At 37.3% G+C, this 20,315-nt stretch overlaps 1 protein-coding gene across 1 annotated transcript in view; it reads right to left on the minus strand.

The window, feature by feature from the left end:
* The window catches only part of LOC127448346 (alkyldihydroxyacetonephosphate synthase, peroxisomal-like), a 53,471-nt gene that overhangs the window by 8,123 nt on the left and 25,033 nt on the right, over nt 1–20,315 (minus strand). The window contains exons 11-19 of the mRNA XM_051710798.1: nt 16,901–17,028; nt 15,540–15,591; nt 9,548–9,624; nt 8,371–8,483; nt 7,829–7,898; nt 5,483–5,544; nt 4,933–5,022; nt 1,665–1,764; nt 1,096–1,153 (exon numbers count right to left, since the gene is read on the minus strand). Coding sequence (XP_051566758.1) covers nt 1,096–1,153; nt 1,665–1,764; nt 4,933–5,022; nt 5,483–5,544; nt 7,829–7,898; nt 8,371–8,483; nt 9,548–9,624; nt 15,540–15,591; nt 16,901–17,028 — 750 coding nt within the window. The remainder of the gene's footprint in view (nt 1–1,095; nt 1,154–1,664; nt 1,765–4,932; nt 5,023–5,482; nt 5,545–7,828; nt 7,899–8,370; nt 8,484–9,547; nt 9,625–15,539; nt 15,592–16,900; nt 17,029–20,315) is intronic.

Here is a 20,315-nt window from a genome sequence, read left to right on the forward strand (position 1 = left end):
GAGCAACCATTGACAGCCAATGCAGTTTGATGAAGTGAGGAGTGAAGTGCGCTCTCTTTGGCTTGTTGAAAAGCAATCGTGCAGAAGAGCATTGCAGTAGTCCAGTCTAGATATGACAAGAGCCTGGACAAGAACTTGTGAAGCATGCTCAGATAGGAAAGTTCTGATCTTCCTAATGTTGTACAGTGCAAATCTGCATGATCGGATTGTCTTTGCAATGTGGTCCGTGAAGTTCAATTGATTGTCAAACACTACCCTAATATTTCTGGCTGTTCTGGATAGTGTGATTTTTGACAAGTCTAGTTGAATGGTGAAGTTATGTTGTATAGTTGGGCTATATTGAAATGGTTTATGTTTATTTCACTCTTTGGTTAGATTATTATAGGTTTAAACAATAATTTGTAATTTTATAATGGATTTTCATAGTTTAATGTTGAATGTCTGGGTCTGGGAAAAGGCTAAAATACTGAAATCTATACATAAAGGTAACAAAAATAAATGATGAAGGCCTGGTAAAAAGTTCCCAATTCAGTTTTAATGATACCTTCATATTAAAAAAATAATAAGCTGAAAACCCCCCTGGGTCATGAAACTGCCCGAAGTTAAAGAAACACCCAGAAACGCGTACACAGTAAAAACCCTATTCGAAATGTTGCATCTTTAAATTTAACCCCTCTAAAGCAACATTGCGTCTTGTGCAGAGTGTGTCCAACCATAAGCTTTGTGTTTTGTAGAAGGCGTGTTAAATTAAAAAGTTTACTTTTAAAAGTCAACTTTTAAAAACACGCCTGGAGACCCCTGTATACTGTTATATTGTGTTGTGCTATGTCCAGCTGTTTTTGAACATGTAAATGCCCTATATCAGGAAATCCCAAAACCAGCCAAAACAATACAGCACTTATTTAAAACCGATTAGTCGACTAGTCATTCAAAACTACAAATATCTAGTTTTGCCCATCCCTAAATATCAGCTCGCCATTTTGCACGCGCATGCATGATTAATGAAGATGATGATGATCTGGTGTTAAACTAGCACAAACCACTGACCAAAACTCAATCATAGAGATAGTTATAATACTTAAATGGGAAATTGACCTCCATGGTGGTGAGACAGGCTTCCTCCGTTGGCTAGAATCTCCTCCCGTGCTGCATGCTTTACAGGAGAATAAAAGAACAAACTATTGGCAAAATATTCTCTATATCCACTTCAGTTAAAATAAAAGATAATCAAATTTAACACCAGCCCACAAACCTACAACATAAAGGAACAGTTCAGCCCAAATTTGTCATCATTTACACCTATCTCATGTCATCCTAAACCTGTATGACTTTCAGAATGTGCACGCTGCTCTTTTCCATACAATGAATGCAGGTGCTTTGAAGCTCCAAAAATGACAAAAAGCACTAAAAGTATCAAGTCTCTATTTATTGTGCTTTTTGGTAATTTTTGGCACTCAACAGCCCCACTCCCCATTACTTTCATTATGGGAAGAAGCAGCCTGAACATTTTGCAAAATATTCTTTTAAACACAACATGAGTAGTCAGGAAATAGCTTGTTCTGATAGTTTTAAAAATGGAAAAATACTTTGACAGGCAAATATTGAGGAACAATGTGCTTGTTTAGAGATGCAGAACTAATCTTTAACTTGCTTACAGTACGTACCTCCACTTTTGCATAGACGTGAACTGGATCACTCAGACCTCGGTAATTAAAGGCAAAATAAAAGTACACACAAGCACCGACGTCATATGTCTGCGTAACTCTAGAATCAAAAAGATAAAAGTCATGTTAAGCTGCTTTCATGTCCTCCTGGAACATTCAGGAGTCTTAATGACAATATGATGCTCATTATGGCTTTGGAAACATTGTATTATAATTTGCTAATGTCTCAAAAACATGAATAACCAACAATCCTGGAAACAGAAACAAAAAGAAAATCGAATTTTCTATAGCTTGGTATTATTTAAAATGTCACAATTTAGTCCTGCTGTCCACATGTGAGGATATCAATCAGAGAAATGTTTGCAAGTATTCACATGAATAAAGTTACATCGCTGCTCAACCACAGAGAAATATCATCCATGCATGGACCCAAAGCATTGCAAAACTAGCTGACTGGTTGACTAGTGGTCGAATAGACTCTACAAATATTACATGCAGCTGACATATTTTCCATGACTGGAAAACTGCATTGCAAAATTCCAGGTTTTCCAGGACACATGGGAACCCATCTACTTGCATCTAGTTATCGTAACTTAAATAGCTGAGTTCATTCTATATGAACACTAAGTTAAATGAAATGAATTACATAAGTTTTGGAGATGACATTACTCAATTCAACTGAGGGAACAAGTTTACAAAATCAATTAAGTAAAGTCAACATATAAGAGTTTTTAGTGTTTAATCTGGCACTTTTCTTGTCTTTTTGAAATGGGGGTCTAAAATGTATGTAGCCAATTTTGTCTTATTTGAACTTTGGATTTTAGAAAAGTTCAGAAAAAAAAAAAGACTTTATACTCATTCAGTACCATGAATGAGAAAATGTCAACGGTGTTACAATCCCTAGTTGGAACTTTTGCCCACAGAAAGAAAGAAAAAGAAAGAGAAAGACATTGTCAAGCATTCCGATATCTGTCATTGTGCCCCTGGACTTTGAGACAGAGAGAGTATCAGGGCTGTGAGTTTGTGTTATCTGGTTCTGCAGAGGTTAAATAGCCACAATCAATCAAATGACACACAGCAGGAGAGCACCGGACAGGAAATGAATGACTGAGAAACATTTCAAAGATGAGATCAGGTGAGAAGTTGAGATCAGAGTGAATATGTGACAAATATCACTAACACAGTGACCCCAAAAAAGTATTTGGAAACTTAAAAATGTGTTGAATGTCATTGCATTAGATAACGACATATCAAACTAAATGACAACTGCAAACAAATGATGCCAGAGTTTTTTCTAAGAATTTAAGTCATTTTTGCAGTGACATTTAACATGAAACTGATGGCAGCTGCCTTGCTCCTCCCTGACAAGTCAGTGACTGACTTAAAGGACAGTGTTTACCTCCTAAGATAACTGGTCATGTCACGTCTAATGATCTACAAATTCAAATAATTATGTTGGCTATGAAGCCATCAAAGACAGTGTGAGAATGAGCAAAATGATCGACAGGTGAAAAGAGTCAATATCCGCGGACACATTTTTGTTTGCTGTTTACAAAGTCTAGAGCTGTCACAGAGACCGGTGAGATATCTCAAGACACTTATTTCATTAATATCTTAAAGGAGTAGGAACATGTTGTTCATACTTTTCCATGGAAAAACATTGCTCACAGAACCTTTGTTTCTCTCTCTCTCTCTCTCTCTCTCTCTCTCTCTCTCTTTTTCCATCTGATGGTTTATTTGACCCTTTATTTGATCTATTTTGCAGTCCCTATGACTAGCTAGCTAGCAAGCCACCAGTTTTATAATGGGGTAATGTAATAATTACCAGAGCTTCTCAGTAATTTTGATCCTGTGCGAATCAGTCCTGTCAGTAATTGTTCCGTCAGGACTTTTTTCTGGACAGTGCGTTCCCGCACTGTTTTAATTACTATACAACACCCTGTAAAAATATACCCCTGGTAATATCAATCCCATGCAAATTGAAATGCTGGCCAAAAAAAAAAAGCCTGTAAATCAGCACTTTTTAGCCCTTGAGCCCTTATAATATCTCTGTTTCTTAAGTTCTCCGAGTGTCTGAAGTGGACGTTGGTCAAGAGAAGATGGCAGAAAATGGAAGATGTGCTTCACAAATTCACATAACGCTGGCTGTTGTGTTTGAACTGATGCAGGTTTTTCTTAAGCATTTTATGTTGTTGAGTGTATATTTACCTATGTAAAATTAGGAAGGTAAACAAGCACATAATTATTTATGATTTGAGCAGAGTGAGTGTGGGAAATTGTGTTGAGTCCCGCATTTTGAAACATATATTCTGGAGGGACAAATAAAATAATGTGAACGGATTGTCTATAGTATTAAGAGTGTAATGTAGAACTAGGCTCTTAATGTCACCAGTTCTGTTGTATTTAGCCAGATAGTTCAATCAATTTCTTCTTCTAATGAATCCCAGATACAGTAGGCCTACATGATCATGTTTAATATTTCCAGCATAATTAATCAGCACAATACACTTTCTAATAGATCAGTTACACGTGACAGCAGTGTGTAAATGCAGTAGACACACCTATCCTGTTGCTTATCCTGTGCAAATCTACAGTAACATTACAGACGTCTGCAATAATAATTATTTTACAGATATATGTCTGGAAAACTAATCCCTTCCGAATTGTGCTTTACTGTAATGTCTGTATAACCGTCAGTCTTTCAACTTTTAACACTAGTGTAAACTTTCACACAAGGTTTTGTCAAGCAAACATCAAAGATCGCCTTGGCTAACCCTACATATCTAGTTAATTACTCTGCATATTTCTCAGTAGAAATGGAATTAGAAATTGAAAAAAAGAAATGACATTAATGAATTTATTTTGCGTACTTCTTTCAATCGCTCCACAAGCAATCATATTTATTCTTTCAACTAACCACCAAATCACAAGTCCATGATTGGTGGATATCTATACTGCCATAAAAAATCAACCACATGAAGACATCTTAGTAGACAGGAAGTGACGCAAACACTTGATTCAGATGTGCCTTCATTACACAAACCTCTTGATTTAAAATATTTTCCTTGAAAAGCTTAATGACATTCATACAATTTTAAGTGTAGCTTATGTGTGAAAATACATTTTGGGGTTACTGTAATAAAAATAAAAACTCGCATCAAAAAAAGTCACATCATTGCAACAAACAGGCTTTAATATTTCATAGAACAAATCACAAGTGACAGAGACAGACGGCCCAGTCTGTGTGTGTGTGTGTGTGTGTGTGTACCTGCATGTGGACAGTGGAGGAAACTGTACTCCTCTCTCTTTACACTCCCTCACAATCCTCTCCTTCACGTTCCTACACAAGTCCAAAACCCTGAGAGAGAGAGAAATGAAAAATATAATATACTGTATAATCAACACATATTAAAAAGTTTTGTACATAAACTTCTATATATTTATTTATATATATATATATATATAATGTACTCTAATTTCAATCATTTTAGCATAAGCCTTTAGATCCAAAGGTTTTTAAGATCACGAGAAGCATATGGTACATTAAGGAAAGTGTGTCTAAACTTTGACTGTTGTGATCCAGCTCTTTAACTGGTCTGTGTTATCTCAAAAGGTTCACATCAAGTTCATGTCTTTTTGTGTGTGTACAAGTTCTTCTACTAACTTTGTGTCCTTGTAACCTTCCCACCCCCACTACAACACTCAAATAGAGACAACAAAACACTCCAAGACAGTGTAGGTCAGGTGAGAGAGAAACAGAGAGAGAGCACAGTGTAGTGGGCAGACAGGAAAAACCACCGCTCAGTCCGAGCTCTCACCTGTCCCAAGGCACAGACGTCTCAAACGACTCGCCGATCACATAGTAGTCCATTCCCAAATCCTACACACACACACACACACACACACACACACACACAGGAATGGAACTTAACAGTATATTTTGGGAAATGTGTTTGCATAGATAAGAGACTCAAAGAATGAGCTAGATAACCTTGAGATACCTCTGACTGATTCCCGACAATAAACACTACCACCAAATAGACGTTGCTGACCATGTTAAGCTTTGAAAGACTCATTTATCAGCCAAACCCAATATTTGGCATTTCAAGATTATCGGCAGTGAGTATTGTAAATATTGAGAGAAAGATTAGATACACTCTTATAAAGTTGGCCATCTGCCAACCTTTTCTCTAAATACTCTCATGAGCAGCACTATTTGTGTGACTGATTACTGTATTGAGTTGTTAGCTTAGCAACATGCTAATGGCAAACTCAAATGAAATAATCCTGTGCGCTTCACATGAACAGCGCTATGTGTGACTGATGGAGCTGCTACCTATGAAGACTGTTCCAATTCAGTCACCTATGAGATTCTCTTTCTGTTAGGGTGTTGCTTTAGAGGCTGTTCACACAAGTATGTAAATATTCTATGTAAACATGCTCTATACGGACGTCTTTAACCACTGCGCTGCACCTCACTGTTTTTCACAGGAGTGAAAAGAGCGCCGTGTTTTTTAGACACCATGTCAAGTGTTCAATTTTTAAATACACGTCTCGAGACATCTGTGTTGTGTTCTGTTTGTCAAGCTGTGTCTAGCTTTTTTTTTATTTTACCCAATATTTATGTGCTATGTATTTTTATGCTTATTAGAGTATCACGTTGTTAGCTTAGCAACATGCTAAAGGCAAGTTCAATTGAAATCAACTTTTCAAAGTTTAGTCTCCTGCGTGCTTCACAAGAGCAGCGTTATTTGTGTGACTGACGGAGCCACTACCTATGCAAACCGTTCCAAATCAGTCACTTCACTAGGTTTTGGAACAGGGCTTAAAGGGTTAGGCAACATCCACACAAATTTCTGTTTGAAAACACAGTTTTTTGTTTTATAAAGTCACGGTTTTCCAAAATATGTGGTAATGGAGTGGTTTTGAAATGCTCTGAAGGAAAATGGCGTTTTAGTGTGGGTGAAAGGTGTAAACATTACGAAATTAATAGAAAGAGACACACGCAGCCGCGCTGTCTGTTTGATTTATGTTATGTTTAAGTTCCTTTGTGTCATTAAAAGTTTACCTTGACTGCTCAGCCGGTTCCCGCTTCCTCCTTGCCCATTGTGTGAATCCTTTACATTGGTGCCGAAACCCGGGAAGGAGGAGGGATGCGCTGTCGGAGAACCCTCGCCGCTGATGAAGGGTCGCAACGCCGAGGAGGTATGGTCCGATGGTACTGGAGCGATTCGCCAGAAGGTGGAGGAGCCCGCTGCTGTCCAACAGGAGATGAAGGAGCCACTGCCAGGGGACGGAGGAGTCGCTGCCATCAGTCAGGAGCCGAAGGAACCGCTGCCATCTGCCTCCCGGTGGACGTCAGTAGCTCCTCCGCCCTCTGTCAGTCGGCAGCGGCTGCTCCACTTCCTGGCAGACAGCAGCGGCTCCTTTGTCTCCTGGCGGATGGCAGCGGGCTCCTCCGGCTCCTGGTGGACAGCAGCTACTCCTCTGTCCCCTGCCGGACGGCAACGGCTCCTCCTTCTCCTGGTGGATGGCAGCGGCGGGTCTCCTGGACAGCGTGTCTGTCCTCCTTTCCTGGGTTTCAGCACCAGTGTAACGGATTCACACGATGGGCAACATAAAACTGCTTTCCAACATAACATAAAACACACACAAAAGACTGCTGCATGCGTCTCTCTCTCTCTCTCTAATTGGCGTCCCTGGCACCTCTTTATCCCTATCCAGGCTGATTGGGCTGATTCAGCGCCGGACGTCCAACGTTACGGCCCGGCCACGCCCTCCTCCTCGTCACAATGTGTTTCAAACAAAAACGTATTAGTGTGGATGTGGCCTCACTTACTCACCCTGATGTTGTTCTAAACCCATATGGTTTTTTTCCTTCCGTGGAGCACAAGAAAATATTTTGAAGAATGTTGACATGGATATTATTTGCGTTGAAAGTCAATAGGGACTGAGGCTTTCAGTACCTAACATTTTGCCAAACATCTCTTTTTGTATTTCACAGAATAAAGAGGGTTTGGATCGACATGAGGGTGAGTAAATGACAGAATTTTAATTTTTGGCTCAACTATTCCTTTAACTGCGACTTCAAAGTGATGTTATTTGAAACTCTATTCTATCTGCATAAGAGCCAAGTAGGCCGAGAGAACAGTTTTATAACACACCCGCAGATATGCGATCACAAACGTCAGCATGTAACCCCTCTGACCATTATCCTCTCCTGCTGCCAGACCCCTGAAACGCACACACATAAAAAAAGTGTACAGGTCACTGGTAAGTGAAGAAAATTATCAGCACATTTAATGTTTCAAATGAAAATCACGAGGCATTTGTGGTCTGTAGAACATGGACACACAAATACACGCACAAAGGATCAATAAGGTCAGCGCTGGGATTCACCCTCTATCCATCACAATCATCCTCTAATTAAATATTCTCAAAATCAACACAAGCTCATTTATGCAGAAATCATTCAATGTGTTCACTCATTTCCAGGCGCACACACATCACTGCCACTGAATGAGTCGTGATGAATGAGCGAGACAACGGCAAACGCTTCTGTATAGAATCAGAAAGATCAGTTTAGGTCAAAAGTCATGACCCTCATGACCTGTTCTGAACTATACTGGTAAAATAGTTACTCCAGTTCCATGGAAACAGCATAGAGTAGCAGAATACACACTAACACACAAAATCGGTTTCCTACCCGAATTTGGCAGCAATGTCGTAGACCTGTTTCTCGTGCTGCAAAACCTTCCCACGATTCCCCTCAAACAACAGCGTGGCGACACACAGGTGGTGCGGGTCAAATCCTTTAAACTGAGAAAAGTACTGCATGGTTAGACAATGTGAATTCAAAACAGACCCTTTTCACTTTCTTAATAGATGCTTTTGTATAGCTCTTTTCATAACACACATCATTTCAAAGCAGCTTTACAGAAAACTATACTGTAACAGAAAATTAAACTAATATCTGTAATGTCTTAGAATCCTCAATGTATGGTTTAAATGTATAACGTGATTGTAGATTATGCCTTAAAAATATGTCTCGAGGCAATTAGTCTTGGTCTTTTTATGCACAAATCATCAGTTTACAATATTCTGATGATACAATTTTTATTCCCTTATCCTTCATCAACATACATGATAACGTAACAACACAATAAGTTACAAGTTTCAAGAATATAGTCATAGCAATTTGAGAATGAAGATGTAATGCTTGAGAATAAACTCATAATAGCCCAAATGATGAGAATAAAGTCATAGCATTATGAGATTAAAGCAGTACAGCAGAACAAGACTTGTATTACATATACAGTATATAACTACTATTGGCATTATATTCATGCTGCTTAGCTTGAGGTGTAGGTTTTGACTTTATTCTCAAAATGTTACTACTTTAAACTTGTAATGTTATGACTCGAAATCTTAGATTTTCTTTTATTTTAACGTGGCACTAAAAAAACTGTCCTACATTCAGGGTTTTATCAACTAAGTAAAAGATAATATACAGTACAGTCACCCAGTCATATTCAGAAAATAAACCCTTACATGGTGATCAGGACCTTGGACATGAAGCAGATCCCAATAATTATGTGGCTACTTAGCAAATAAATAAATGAACCTGAAGTATTGATTTGAGTTTAAATTATTTTATTTGTGAAACAAAGAGACCGCACAGTGATATGAGAGACATGAAACTAGCACAGCTATGTAGGAAAAAGAGTTACTTGGGATTGCTGTCAATTATGAAGTTCAGCAGTCATACAAAATATTTGACCACAGAATACCACGACTGACCAATCAGAATCAAGTATTCAAGAAAACTGTGTAAAATCAGTATTTAATTGGTGTGGCCACACACGTTTACGGTTCCTTCTCACCTTTGTGATGTAGAATTTTTTCAAGCCGTCTAAAAATGATGTGAATATGGAGGACACTTGTGGCTTGAGTGCATGACCTGTCAAAACATCAGTTAAATATCAGTAATACAATCATGTATAAATCTCTTTTTTGTAAGCAGTCATAAGCCTTCCTCTCTTGAAAAATAGAAATGAATGACTCTCCTTCTGTCTACTGCCACCAAACATCACTGAGGTCTGGATTTCCCTGCAGACTGCGTCAGATTTATTAGTGGTATGAACAATAGCACAGTAATGAACAGTGAGAGAGAGAGAGAGAGAGACAGTGTTGTACAGGGGTTTGTCATTAATCATTCTGAGAGCCTTTCCTGATAAGAAATGCTGGTGAATCTCACACACAGTCAAATATACCTCTGGAAAAACACACAAAACCTCAGCCAAATGGAAATCAACTAAAATCTGTGTGTGAAAGGTATATTAAACACTTTTTTTTTTTTTTCATCTCTGGGTGGTATCACTCTGCGTGACAACAGAAATGTCAACCGAGATTTTACTCTCCTGTTTTTCCCACAGTAGATATTTGTGTGGCTATCAATGGGCAGGACTGCTTTTCGTTATTTACACTTGAGGGTGACTATTAATCAAGGAATAATTCGAAAAAACAGAGCAGGACGTGTCCATGAACAAGGAAGAATTTGTAATTAAGGGGTACTCTTTGGCTCAACAAGAAGAGTTGAGTTGTTTATGGTTCTCCAGCAATGTCGCAAATTGGCAAAAAAGTCCCCAAATTAACAAAAGTTAACTGCTACAGGAATAGTGAAATATAATCTGCACTTATTTGCTAATATATAATATTAATAATATTAATAATAGCATATTATAATAACCATAATCGATTTATTTTTTATGTTGCGCTTTATGCATTATAGTAAGGCTGTCAATTTAACATGTTCATTTAGTGTGATTAATTATATAAAAAAATAACGCGTTAAAACAATTAACGCAATTATTCATGTCCCCTGAGTGTACATAAATTCCGTAAAAAGTAATTTTTTTCCTAGCACCGGAGCAATTCAAGCTTGAGGTACTACCTTCATGTTTTTGCAAGTCACAGTCAGCAGGTGGCAGTCAGCACAACTCCAGCTGCACAGGCAACAAACCACACTTACAGAGAGTGGGAGCACAAATGAGCCACAAACACAGCAGGATGCACACTTGCGTTCAAAGATAGCTGGATGATGCACAACAGAATGCAGGGGTCTCCAGTCGCAAACTACATTGAACTTGACACAGCGTCCTAAAAACGCAACATTTATGGCACGATACATTGATAACCAGTCTTGGGTGTAATTCCCAAGTAATTAGTTAGAGTAATGTGGTGTAACACATTACATTTTTTAGTTCTTGTAATTAGATTAAAGTTTACTCATTTTAAGTACATAATTTGGGTTACATATTTCTCACAAATAATCCATTTAGAACATGCATTATGTTCATAGAATCACGTTACTATAACTACATTTTGGCAAAAAGAGTTTCACGTACCTCGTTGTACGTATCGCAGCTGTTTTCTGCTGAAATAAACACTAGAGGCGCAACAACAACGACTTTTATTTACATTTCACACATATCACGTGTAAAATGGCAGATTATTCATAAACTCTTATTTTTCTCAGTTTCTCACATAAAGCTATCTTTTGACATCTAAATACTTTTATTATAAGAATGATATATTTTAACGCTTACATTACATACAGTAATCAACTACATTTTCGTACATTTAACTAATTTTTAGCGCCTCACAGTGGACATTTCACCTCAGAACTGCCGCGATACGTGAAATGAACCACGTAAGGTCATTTAGCAAAAATGTTGCCACAGTCACGTCATTTTCATGAGATCAGGCTGGAGGAAATATACATTATTTTGAACTTGAGCAGAAAAACAAACTTTTCTGTGAAAAGTGCTTTAAAAAGTAATTAGTAATGTGACTTTTAATATTATACTTTTAAATGACGTAATCAGTAAAGTAATATGATTACATTTTAGAGAAGTGATTTTGTAATTTGTAATAACTTTTTTTAATAATTTACCCAACCTTTTATAACCTTGAAACGCAATGCAACAACAGTGAGATGCTTCAAAATAGTGTACATAGATAAAAAATAAAAATAAAGTAAAAACGAGCCCTAAGTATACCTCGGACAGATTGATGAACTCAATTGCTATGACTCGCAATATGCGGATGAGCGGTCTGATGTGTCTTTTATTCCCCAGATGTACGGTTGTTCCTCAGAGATATCAAACCACTAGATGGCACCATTGACCAATCAGAATCCAGTGTTCCAGAGCGCCGTGTAATAAAGATAATTATTTTACTGATAAAATATATTCAACATAGAAATTCCCATGCATTTTTTTAAGATTTTATATATTTCCATGACTTTTCCAGACTTGGAAACCACAAATTGAGAGAGAACCATAATCAGTCTTAAACTCAACTACAGTTCAACATTGTCATTACGTTGTCATGCAACACTAATTACCTCACAATTCTTCAGGTTGTGATCATAAAATAGATATAAAAATAATACAGCCACACTGTGCATGCTGCAAAAAACATTATGATTACAGAGACTGGGGTATTCATTAAAGAGTCAACACATCTCTCTCTCTTTCAGAAGTGCACAGTCGATGAAAACACAGAGCCGTACAGAGTTAATGAGCTCCCTGGAGATGAGGAGGTGGGAGGGTATATTTCCAAATATATCTGGCAACCCCTCACAAATTCCCCCACATCTCCACATGTAACGATATAAAACTGTGCTGCACTGTGAGCTTAATTGCTGCCAGGGCCATTTTTCAATGTTCCTGAATTGTGTGTTTGTGCGTTCATTCGTTTGCTGCTCAGCTGGTAAAATAATGATCAATTTTATATGAGGCGGCGCGAGAGGGGGTTTCCCGGAGATAAATTACACCAGACGGATTTACACAAAACAACAATGACATGTAATAAAAAACAAAAATAACACTCTCAAATACTACATTTTTCAATCCATCTCTTCAAAGGGAAATTATATGAAAACGAATTTCTGATTCTTATGCAAGAGATGACTTCATAACAGATGATGTTTGAAATAAAGGCTTTCTGTGTATCGCTAAAACATGCTTTCAGTTAACCTTTATTACATAACCCTACATAACCCTTTCACAATGCTCAGGTAATGTTTATTTATGCCTGTGCAGTTTCTTTGTAAATTATACCATCGTCACTGACTTTGCATCAGAGAAATAATCATATTAAAAATGCATGAAAGGGATTTTTCATTCTCTATTATGTTGAAATTAAATTATACACTATAAATCTGAAAATTACTGAAAAAGTGATATTTGCAATTTTATTTTCTCTTATTCCAATTTAGAAACAAATGACTTTTACGTTAAGTCATGAAACTTCAGGGTGCAAGCTGATAGGTCCTTTGGTTTCACTGCAGCGCACTAGGAGAGTTTTCTCTCTGAAACCCTCCTCCACCCCAGCACCACTTGTCTAGAGCTGCTTCAAGAGAATTGTACTGAGCATGCGGCAGCATCATAAAAAGATCTAGTCCACCAATACCAAACCTACCAACTTGTCATCTCCATTACAACACCTTAAATCTATTTCGAGAGTTGTTATGATTGAACTATAAGACTGCTCAACAAAGCCAAAACACAGTAACTAAGCCAACACTGAACTCTTCAAAGAATACTGTTGTCCAGCCAAATGTGAATTATAACCGAGTTTCATTCAGTTTCTCTGAATCTGAGCATAGATGAGCCGATCTAATGTCACAGGACCGATTATGGTCTAACAGAAAGTTGATTTCGGTCATAACTCACATTTTTTTGACAAAATGTGTAGTTACTGTGTTTTGCCTTTCTCCTGATGAGTGTAAACAATATGGCTCTTTTAAAACAATGGTGAATGAATCCCTCTTTGATCAGAGATCAGCCCACACAAGGCCATATCCCATGGCAAACCCACTGAGACATTACTGTCACCATGACAACACACCCTGCACTCTCGCGTCGAATGCATGGAGTCACTGTTCTCCATTCCTGCATGTTTGTGTTCAGCTTCCTTTGTAAAATATTTTGATAATCCCAGAAATGTTCAACATATTAATGTTTCTTTTTTTATTACTTGAGTTTTTACAAATTTGTTTTGAGCACTAATTTTATTGAGATTCCACAAACTGCAATTTCTAGACACTTTTTAAACATTTATACATTTTAGAGTTTGAACTTGAAAGTATGTAATTTTTTTTGTTTTGTTTTTACACATACAGTACACACACACACACACACACACACACACGTTTCAGCAGGGTTTTTAATGTATCACTAACCAAAAAGTGCGTTAGCCTGAGGAGGTGAACATAGCAACAGAAGACCACTCTAGCACTTGTCATCATTATTGGGTAGTACATAGAGTAGACAAAACAGAAGTACTGTCATTTTTTATCACTTTATTATAGATTTACATTCCACAAAAAAATTTAATGTTCAGAGACTTTAGGATAGCTGATGTTTGGCTAACACATGTCATAACCACACGTAATGTGATAAAACAACAAGCGATAAAAGTTACCTTTTACAAGTTAATCAGTTTTTCTCCTAAACAGCTACAACTGTGATAAAGGTGATCTGAAGGGGTGGATTTACCCCTGTCTCTTCAGCCTATTGAGGAGCTGAATACATTTACTAGCTTGTTATAATCAAAAGGTAATCAAAGCGTTTTTAGTCATTTGCATTTATTCCGGTTATGTTATAATTATGAATGTTGCAGGTCATTTGTGTATTTGACATCTGAGGTGTGACTGAGGGTCTGACCCATGTCAGAAATGCAGTTAACAGTGCTTTCTCATTTAGCCCGGCTCCCAGAGAACAAATATACATCTGGATAAGGCCTGAGTCCCAGTGAGTGTGTCTCAACCTTGAGAGAAAAGATAGCCTATGTTGTGTTCTGTCTAATGATGTCATTGCAGGGATTGTTTGTAGTTTTGAGAATCATGTGACTAAGTCAGAGGAACTGGACGCCAGTTTATCTAAAGAGAAGACTCACCACTGACCCATTTCTGCTTCCCAACTTGACTTTGTGTTTTAAAAATATAATCTTTGAATGACTGCATTCACATAGTTAAACAAAACAACATGTTTGTGAGATTTCTAGAATTGTCTGAACTGTTCAACTATCAGATCTCTGTACTCATAAGAGATTGTCAATTCATTTGCATATTCCTATAGTTACTGTAGTTTTGGTAATATAAGTTAGTTTGAGGTTAGATCCTCAACTCTTTTTCTCTTTCTGTCGTTTATAAATGGAAATATGGAGAACTTTGTCTTCAGTAAACTCTCTCTCTATTGATTGAAACTTCAACTTTGACTCCTGCTCATCATTGTTCATACTGGTTTCTTTACCGGGTATAACTGTATTTCCTTACAGATCAAATGGACATTTTGTTGGTCACTTGATTTCTATTTCTGCTTTCCCATCCACTGTGAAATGTCATTGGTCCAGAATCCTGCTTATCTTTATTGTACATTAAATGTCAAATATGGTCTGGAATCTAATCGCATTGTGTCTGATTAGGACACGGTGTAACTGTGCTGTGAACCTTAAGTACTTGAGCTGCTTTTCATTAACCCGGGTAAAAAGCGGTGCTAACCCCATTTCAGAATTACAAGTGTGAAACATTGCTTTACCTGAGGTTAAAAGTGGGGTTACGATGAAGATAACCAGGGGTTAAGTGCAGTGTGAAAAGCCTTTTTAACTACTATGTACTACCATTACACTACATACAATACAACATTTTTATTGTGTAACTACATGTTGTTCTGCCAAATTCTCACAAGATTTGCATTTGCTGTCACTGTGGTTGAGGTCAGATTTAGAAGTAGGGTTTAGGTTTAGGGTTAGGGGTAAGGTTAACAGTGTGATTACAGATTTAATTTGATGCAGGTACAAACTCACCGAACTGAAACTGTTCGTTGTCCATTAGCCGAATAGATGCTGGAGCACATCTCTGTACGGGAGAAGAAATTAAGCAATTAAAAAAAATCTTTCTTTTGCATCCTCACACACCGGAAACAGATTAACACATCAGATGTATAATGTATCTCTCTCCTTCAGCTTTAAATAAATCTACAATATTATTATTGATTGAAGGTGTACTCATTAATTGTTTATTATGTGCTTGCCGACACTGCAGTCGCCTTGGACTTATATTGACACGTAGTGGTGTGGATGGAGCATTATGCAAATGCAATAGTTTTCGGTTACCGATGCCACTGCAGAAATACACTGTTCATAGTCAGCCATGGTTAATATATTCCACAAGTTATCGATTAAGCATTATTCAGCTGGTCATGTGATGTTAACATGGCGACCGCCATGAGAGGACCCAATCCATGTCAAATAAATCAGCTTTTGTTAGGCTACGGATATGACTGCAATATGTCATTTAAAACATCATCTTTTTTTAAGTACCATTCATTTCTTTAGGTGTACAAATTGTTTTATTGTTACTATTATTAAAAGCAACAAAGAGAAACAGAGAGAAAAACAGTGTGTAGTCCTGAATAACATAATCAATAATTGAATTTTAAGTTTGGATCAGAGTTTGTTTATGGACTAATAAGAAGCACTGTTGCACAAAACAGTGTGCTCATCAATAACGGCTACATCAGCAGCAGCCTCACAGACTAATGAGAACTAGACTAGATAAGACCATTACCCAGAGTCTGAGCAGGGCTGCAGGAACACACACTATAATGTGAGCTGCTGCAGCTCTTATTCAACACACATCTCAAAATCGTCAAATCAATGCATCTCTTGAAAACACAGACATAATTAGTCATTATATGACATAATAAAAATATACACAATAAATCCGGCTCATTATACTGTATATGGATCTTAAATATGAAAAAAAGGTGCACTATATCGTGACCTTAATAGCATTGGTCAACTGATATCAAAATATTGGAAGCAGATAATAAACACCAAACCATTTTTCTGTATAAAAAAGGGATTAAAATATATATATATATATAGTTACTATATTGTGTATTTTAACATGACTGAAACGCTGTACAGACCAATTTGCATCCAGGACTGGAGATGTCTGTTTATACAGTACAATTATAATTCACTTATAGAAAGTAAAACTTTAGATTAGGGCTATACTATAGATTTATATAATACACCTATCAATCATGTCAGTTATAGGCCATAACATTAATATTATGGTCTTGCGATCAGTGTCCATTCAAATATCTAGTGCAGCCCTAGAAAACTGACTGTTCTCAAGTCAAATGTGGTCGTGTACAGACCTGTCTGGCCACCTCTCTCAGACACGCCACACCCTGCTGGAAGTTTGGGAAGACCACAGAGCCATATTTCTGATATTCAGGGATGGGCCGGATCTTCATCGTAACTTCAGTCACCACTCCCAGTGTTCCTATGGATTAACACATCATCAGCATGTCAGTGGACTGATGGGAGCCATGTTTTCCACTAAACATTTCATAGCAGTGACTGTTTGATTACGGAGGATCTGATTCAGTATTACACACACTAATGGACTCTTCACACTGATGGAGTACTCATTTTCCCAGCAAATTTTCAGCCAGATATAATTGTACAAGAAAACAATACATCCTCATCCTGCATTCTTTTTTCTTTCTTTGTAGCAATAAATGCTTGTAGCTCATGTTATATTGATAATAAAAAAACTATTAAAATAATACATTTTATTATGAACAATCCAGAACAATCTAATCCATATTTAAAAATGCTTAAATAGTTTAAATGTTCTCAATACAAAGTACAGTAAAAATAATAATAATAATAACAACAAATCATTAAATACATACATTTAAAAAAACTATAAATATTTATGACATTTTTCTGGAATACTTGATTCTGATTGGTCCATCACAGCATTCAGTGGTCAAATATTTTTTTATACTGAAAACTGTATAATTGACTGTTGTCATAGTCATCTGATTTCTGATATAGCTGCGCTAGTTTCATGTCTCTCATGCAGGGATGGGAATCATAAAGTATTTAAGGAATTCGGTTTCAACTCCAGTTTCTCTAAACGATTCCAGTTCCTTTACGGTTCCATTAACAATTCTTTAAGTCCTTTTAAAGAAGAAACTGGATTTTCTGCCCTCAGCAGTCTGTTACCAAATGATGAGGTCATTTAATATTTTAACAAACATTTTTGCAAATGGTGTGTATACATAGACTTTTTAATTAGAACAAAACTCACAATGTCTAACTTTAAATATTGTTTTATCAACAACCATTCAGTATTACTCTTGGTTCATTTCCAGTCAGACATGACGAAATGAATGACTTAGGGTTCAGTAAGGTTTTTGAGTTAGATAAAACCAATTTGTTTTGCATTGTAGATTTAAAAGAATCGACTCATAATGATTCAATGATTCAGAAATCAGACAACTGGTGGTAGTGCTTGTATGTGTCACGCTGTAGATATAAAAGAATGGACTCATTGAAGTCATTAGTTTTTGGAATTGGACTACACTGCTCATGCTGTAAGCTTTACGCTATAGATTCAAAAGAGTCATTTCTTCCAGAATCAAAATACATAGTTGCACTGTATTTTTCACGCTGTAGATTCAAAAGAATCGACTCAAGAGAGTCATTTGTTCGGGATTGAAACTACACTGTTCGTGCTGTATGTTTCACGCTGTAGGTTCAAAAGAACCAGCTCATAAGAGTCATTTGTTCGATATTAAGCTACATTACTGGATGCGCTGAATGTTTCACTCTTTAGATTAAAATGAACCGACTCAAAAGAGTCATTCGATCAGGTGGCGCAGGAAACACTGTCAGTATTTTAGGGTGGTGTTGCTCGAGAACTGCTAACAGGAACCAAAAGTCATGAAAATCATTTGGTTTCAGTATAATAAAAAAATAATAATTGAACTTCTCACATAATAAAATAACTAAAATCAATATTTCATGGCCATTCATAAATAAAGTCCTTCTGGATAATACAACACCTCTCGGCTTCATGTCACAGTTTGATCACTCTGTCTGGGTTCATTTTGCAATAAAGACAGACTATACTGTACATAATCCCTTATATATATCTCATGATTTTTCATGATTTTGTTCATATCTGTTATATTTCAGCAGTAAGTGGTGTTTTGTATCGCAGCAGACAGGAATGTGTTTCATTTTGTTTAATTACTCCAACTTTGTCAGAAAATGATGAAAATTGACATTATGTGACAAGTTCTTTCAACCACGGTTCACATGATTTGAATAGTCCTTAACACCACGCAAAGACTATTACAACCAGAAAAACACACACACACACACACACACACACACACAGTGGAATGGAGCCCCCATCTCTCTGCTGGGAGTCTGTGTGTTCATTTTCACCTGAACGCTCAAGTTTCCTGCTCTTCTAAAGAAGCAGAGAGATTTACAGACGGTGTGTTCTGTGACATAAAGCAGGTCGATATCCAACGACACATTTGGGGGGAGCAGAACCTAGCACAGCAAGCTTCCTGTCCCACACCAGCATGACCTTTGACTTCTGAGAGTCTGCTTCTACACTCATTACTGCGAGTCCAGAGCAGACGTTTATGTATGAGTGTGTAAAACTGGTGATAAAGTCCTGTGGAGAGTTTGTAATAGCCATCAGAGAAACTAAGCTGTGCTACTAGATGAGAATTTATCATGCTGGCCAGAAGGTTTATTTTAGCAACCCAGTGCTTCTCAGGGAACCAGAGAAGATCATTATTAATAAGTTTGTTCTACAGTTAACAAACACATTCTGTGATTGTCATAAAAAATGACAAGCTCATCTTGTACGGTTGTTGTTTTTCTAAGGGAAGTATCACTATTACTATTGCTCGCAAGTCTTACCGTATTATCACTGCTCGTATGCACTGATACAGCTTCAGTGATGGCAGTACTGTCGCCCAGACAGAGAAAATTTAGAAATTTTGGTCAAAAGGAATAATTTACTAGTTTGTAGTTTTACAACTGATATCTAAGCAGTGGCAACAGTGTTTTTTTATTTTTTTATTTTTTATTCAAATCGTGCAGCCCTGTAATATATATGGGGGAAAAAAATAAAAAAATGACAGAATAATTATGATTATCATTTTAACCAATATTGTGCAGTCCTAAAGCGAGGCCATATCCAGACACCAGATTTAGAAATAGAGACGTGGGAGTGTGTGCTTTTGACTTGAGTCGTTAAGTGACCATCTAGCAACCATGTAGCAACACACTAACAACATATCAGCAATCATATAACAACAACCTGGCAACCACCACCTAAAAACATCCAAGCATCCAGCTAGAACACCCTAGCAACCATGTAGCTACACACTATCAACACTGTAGCAAAAACATAGCAACACCCTGGCAACCACCTACAACACCCTAGCATCATGGCGATGACTTCTGCACAGGTAAGCACCACCAAGAACACTCAAGCAACCATGTAGCAACACACTAACAAAACCTTAGCAACCACATAGCAACACCCTGGCAACCCCCAACAACACTCTAGCATCATGACGATGACTTCTGCACAGACAAGCACCACCAAGAACCCCCCAGCAACCAGCTAGAACACTCTAGCAATCATGTGGCAACACAATAACAATACCTTAGCAACCACATAGCAACACCCTGACAACCACCTACAACAACTTTGCATCATGGCAACGACTTCTGCACAGGCAAGCACCA

This window comes from Myxocyprinus asiaticus, chromosome 11, assembly GCF_019703515.2.
Source record: "Myxocyprinus asiaticus isolate MX2 ecotype Aquarium Trade chromosome 11, UBuf_Myxa_2, whole genome shotgun sequence".
Lineage (NCBI taxonomy): Eukaryota > Metazoa > Chordata > Actinopteri > Cypriniformes > Catostomidae > Myxocyprinus > Myxocyprinus asiaticus.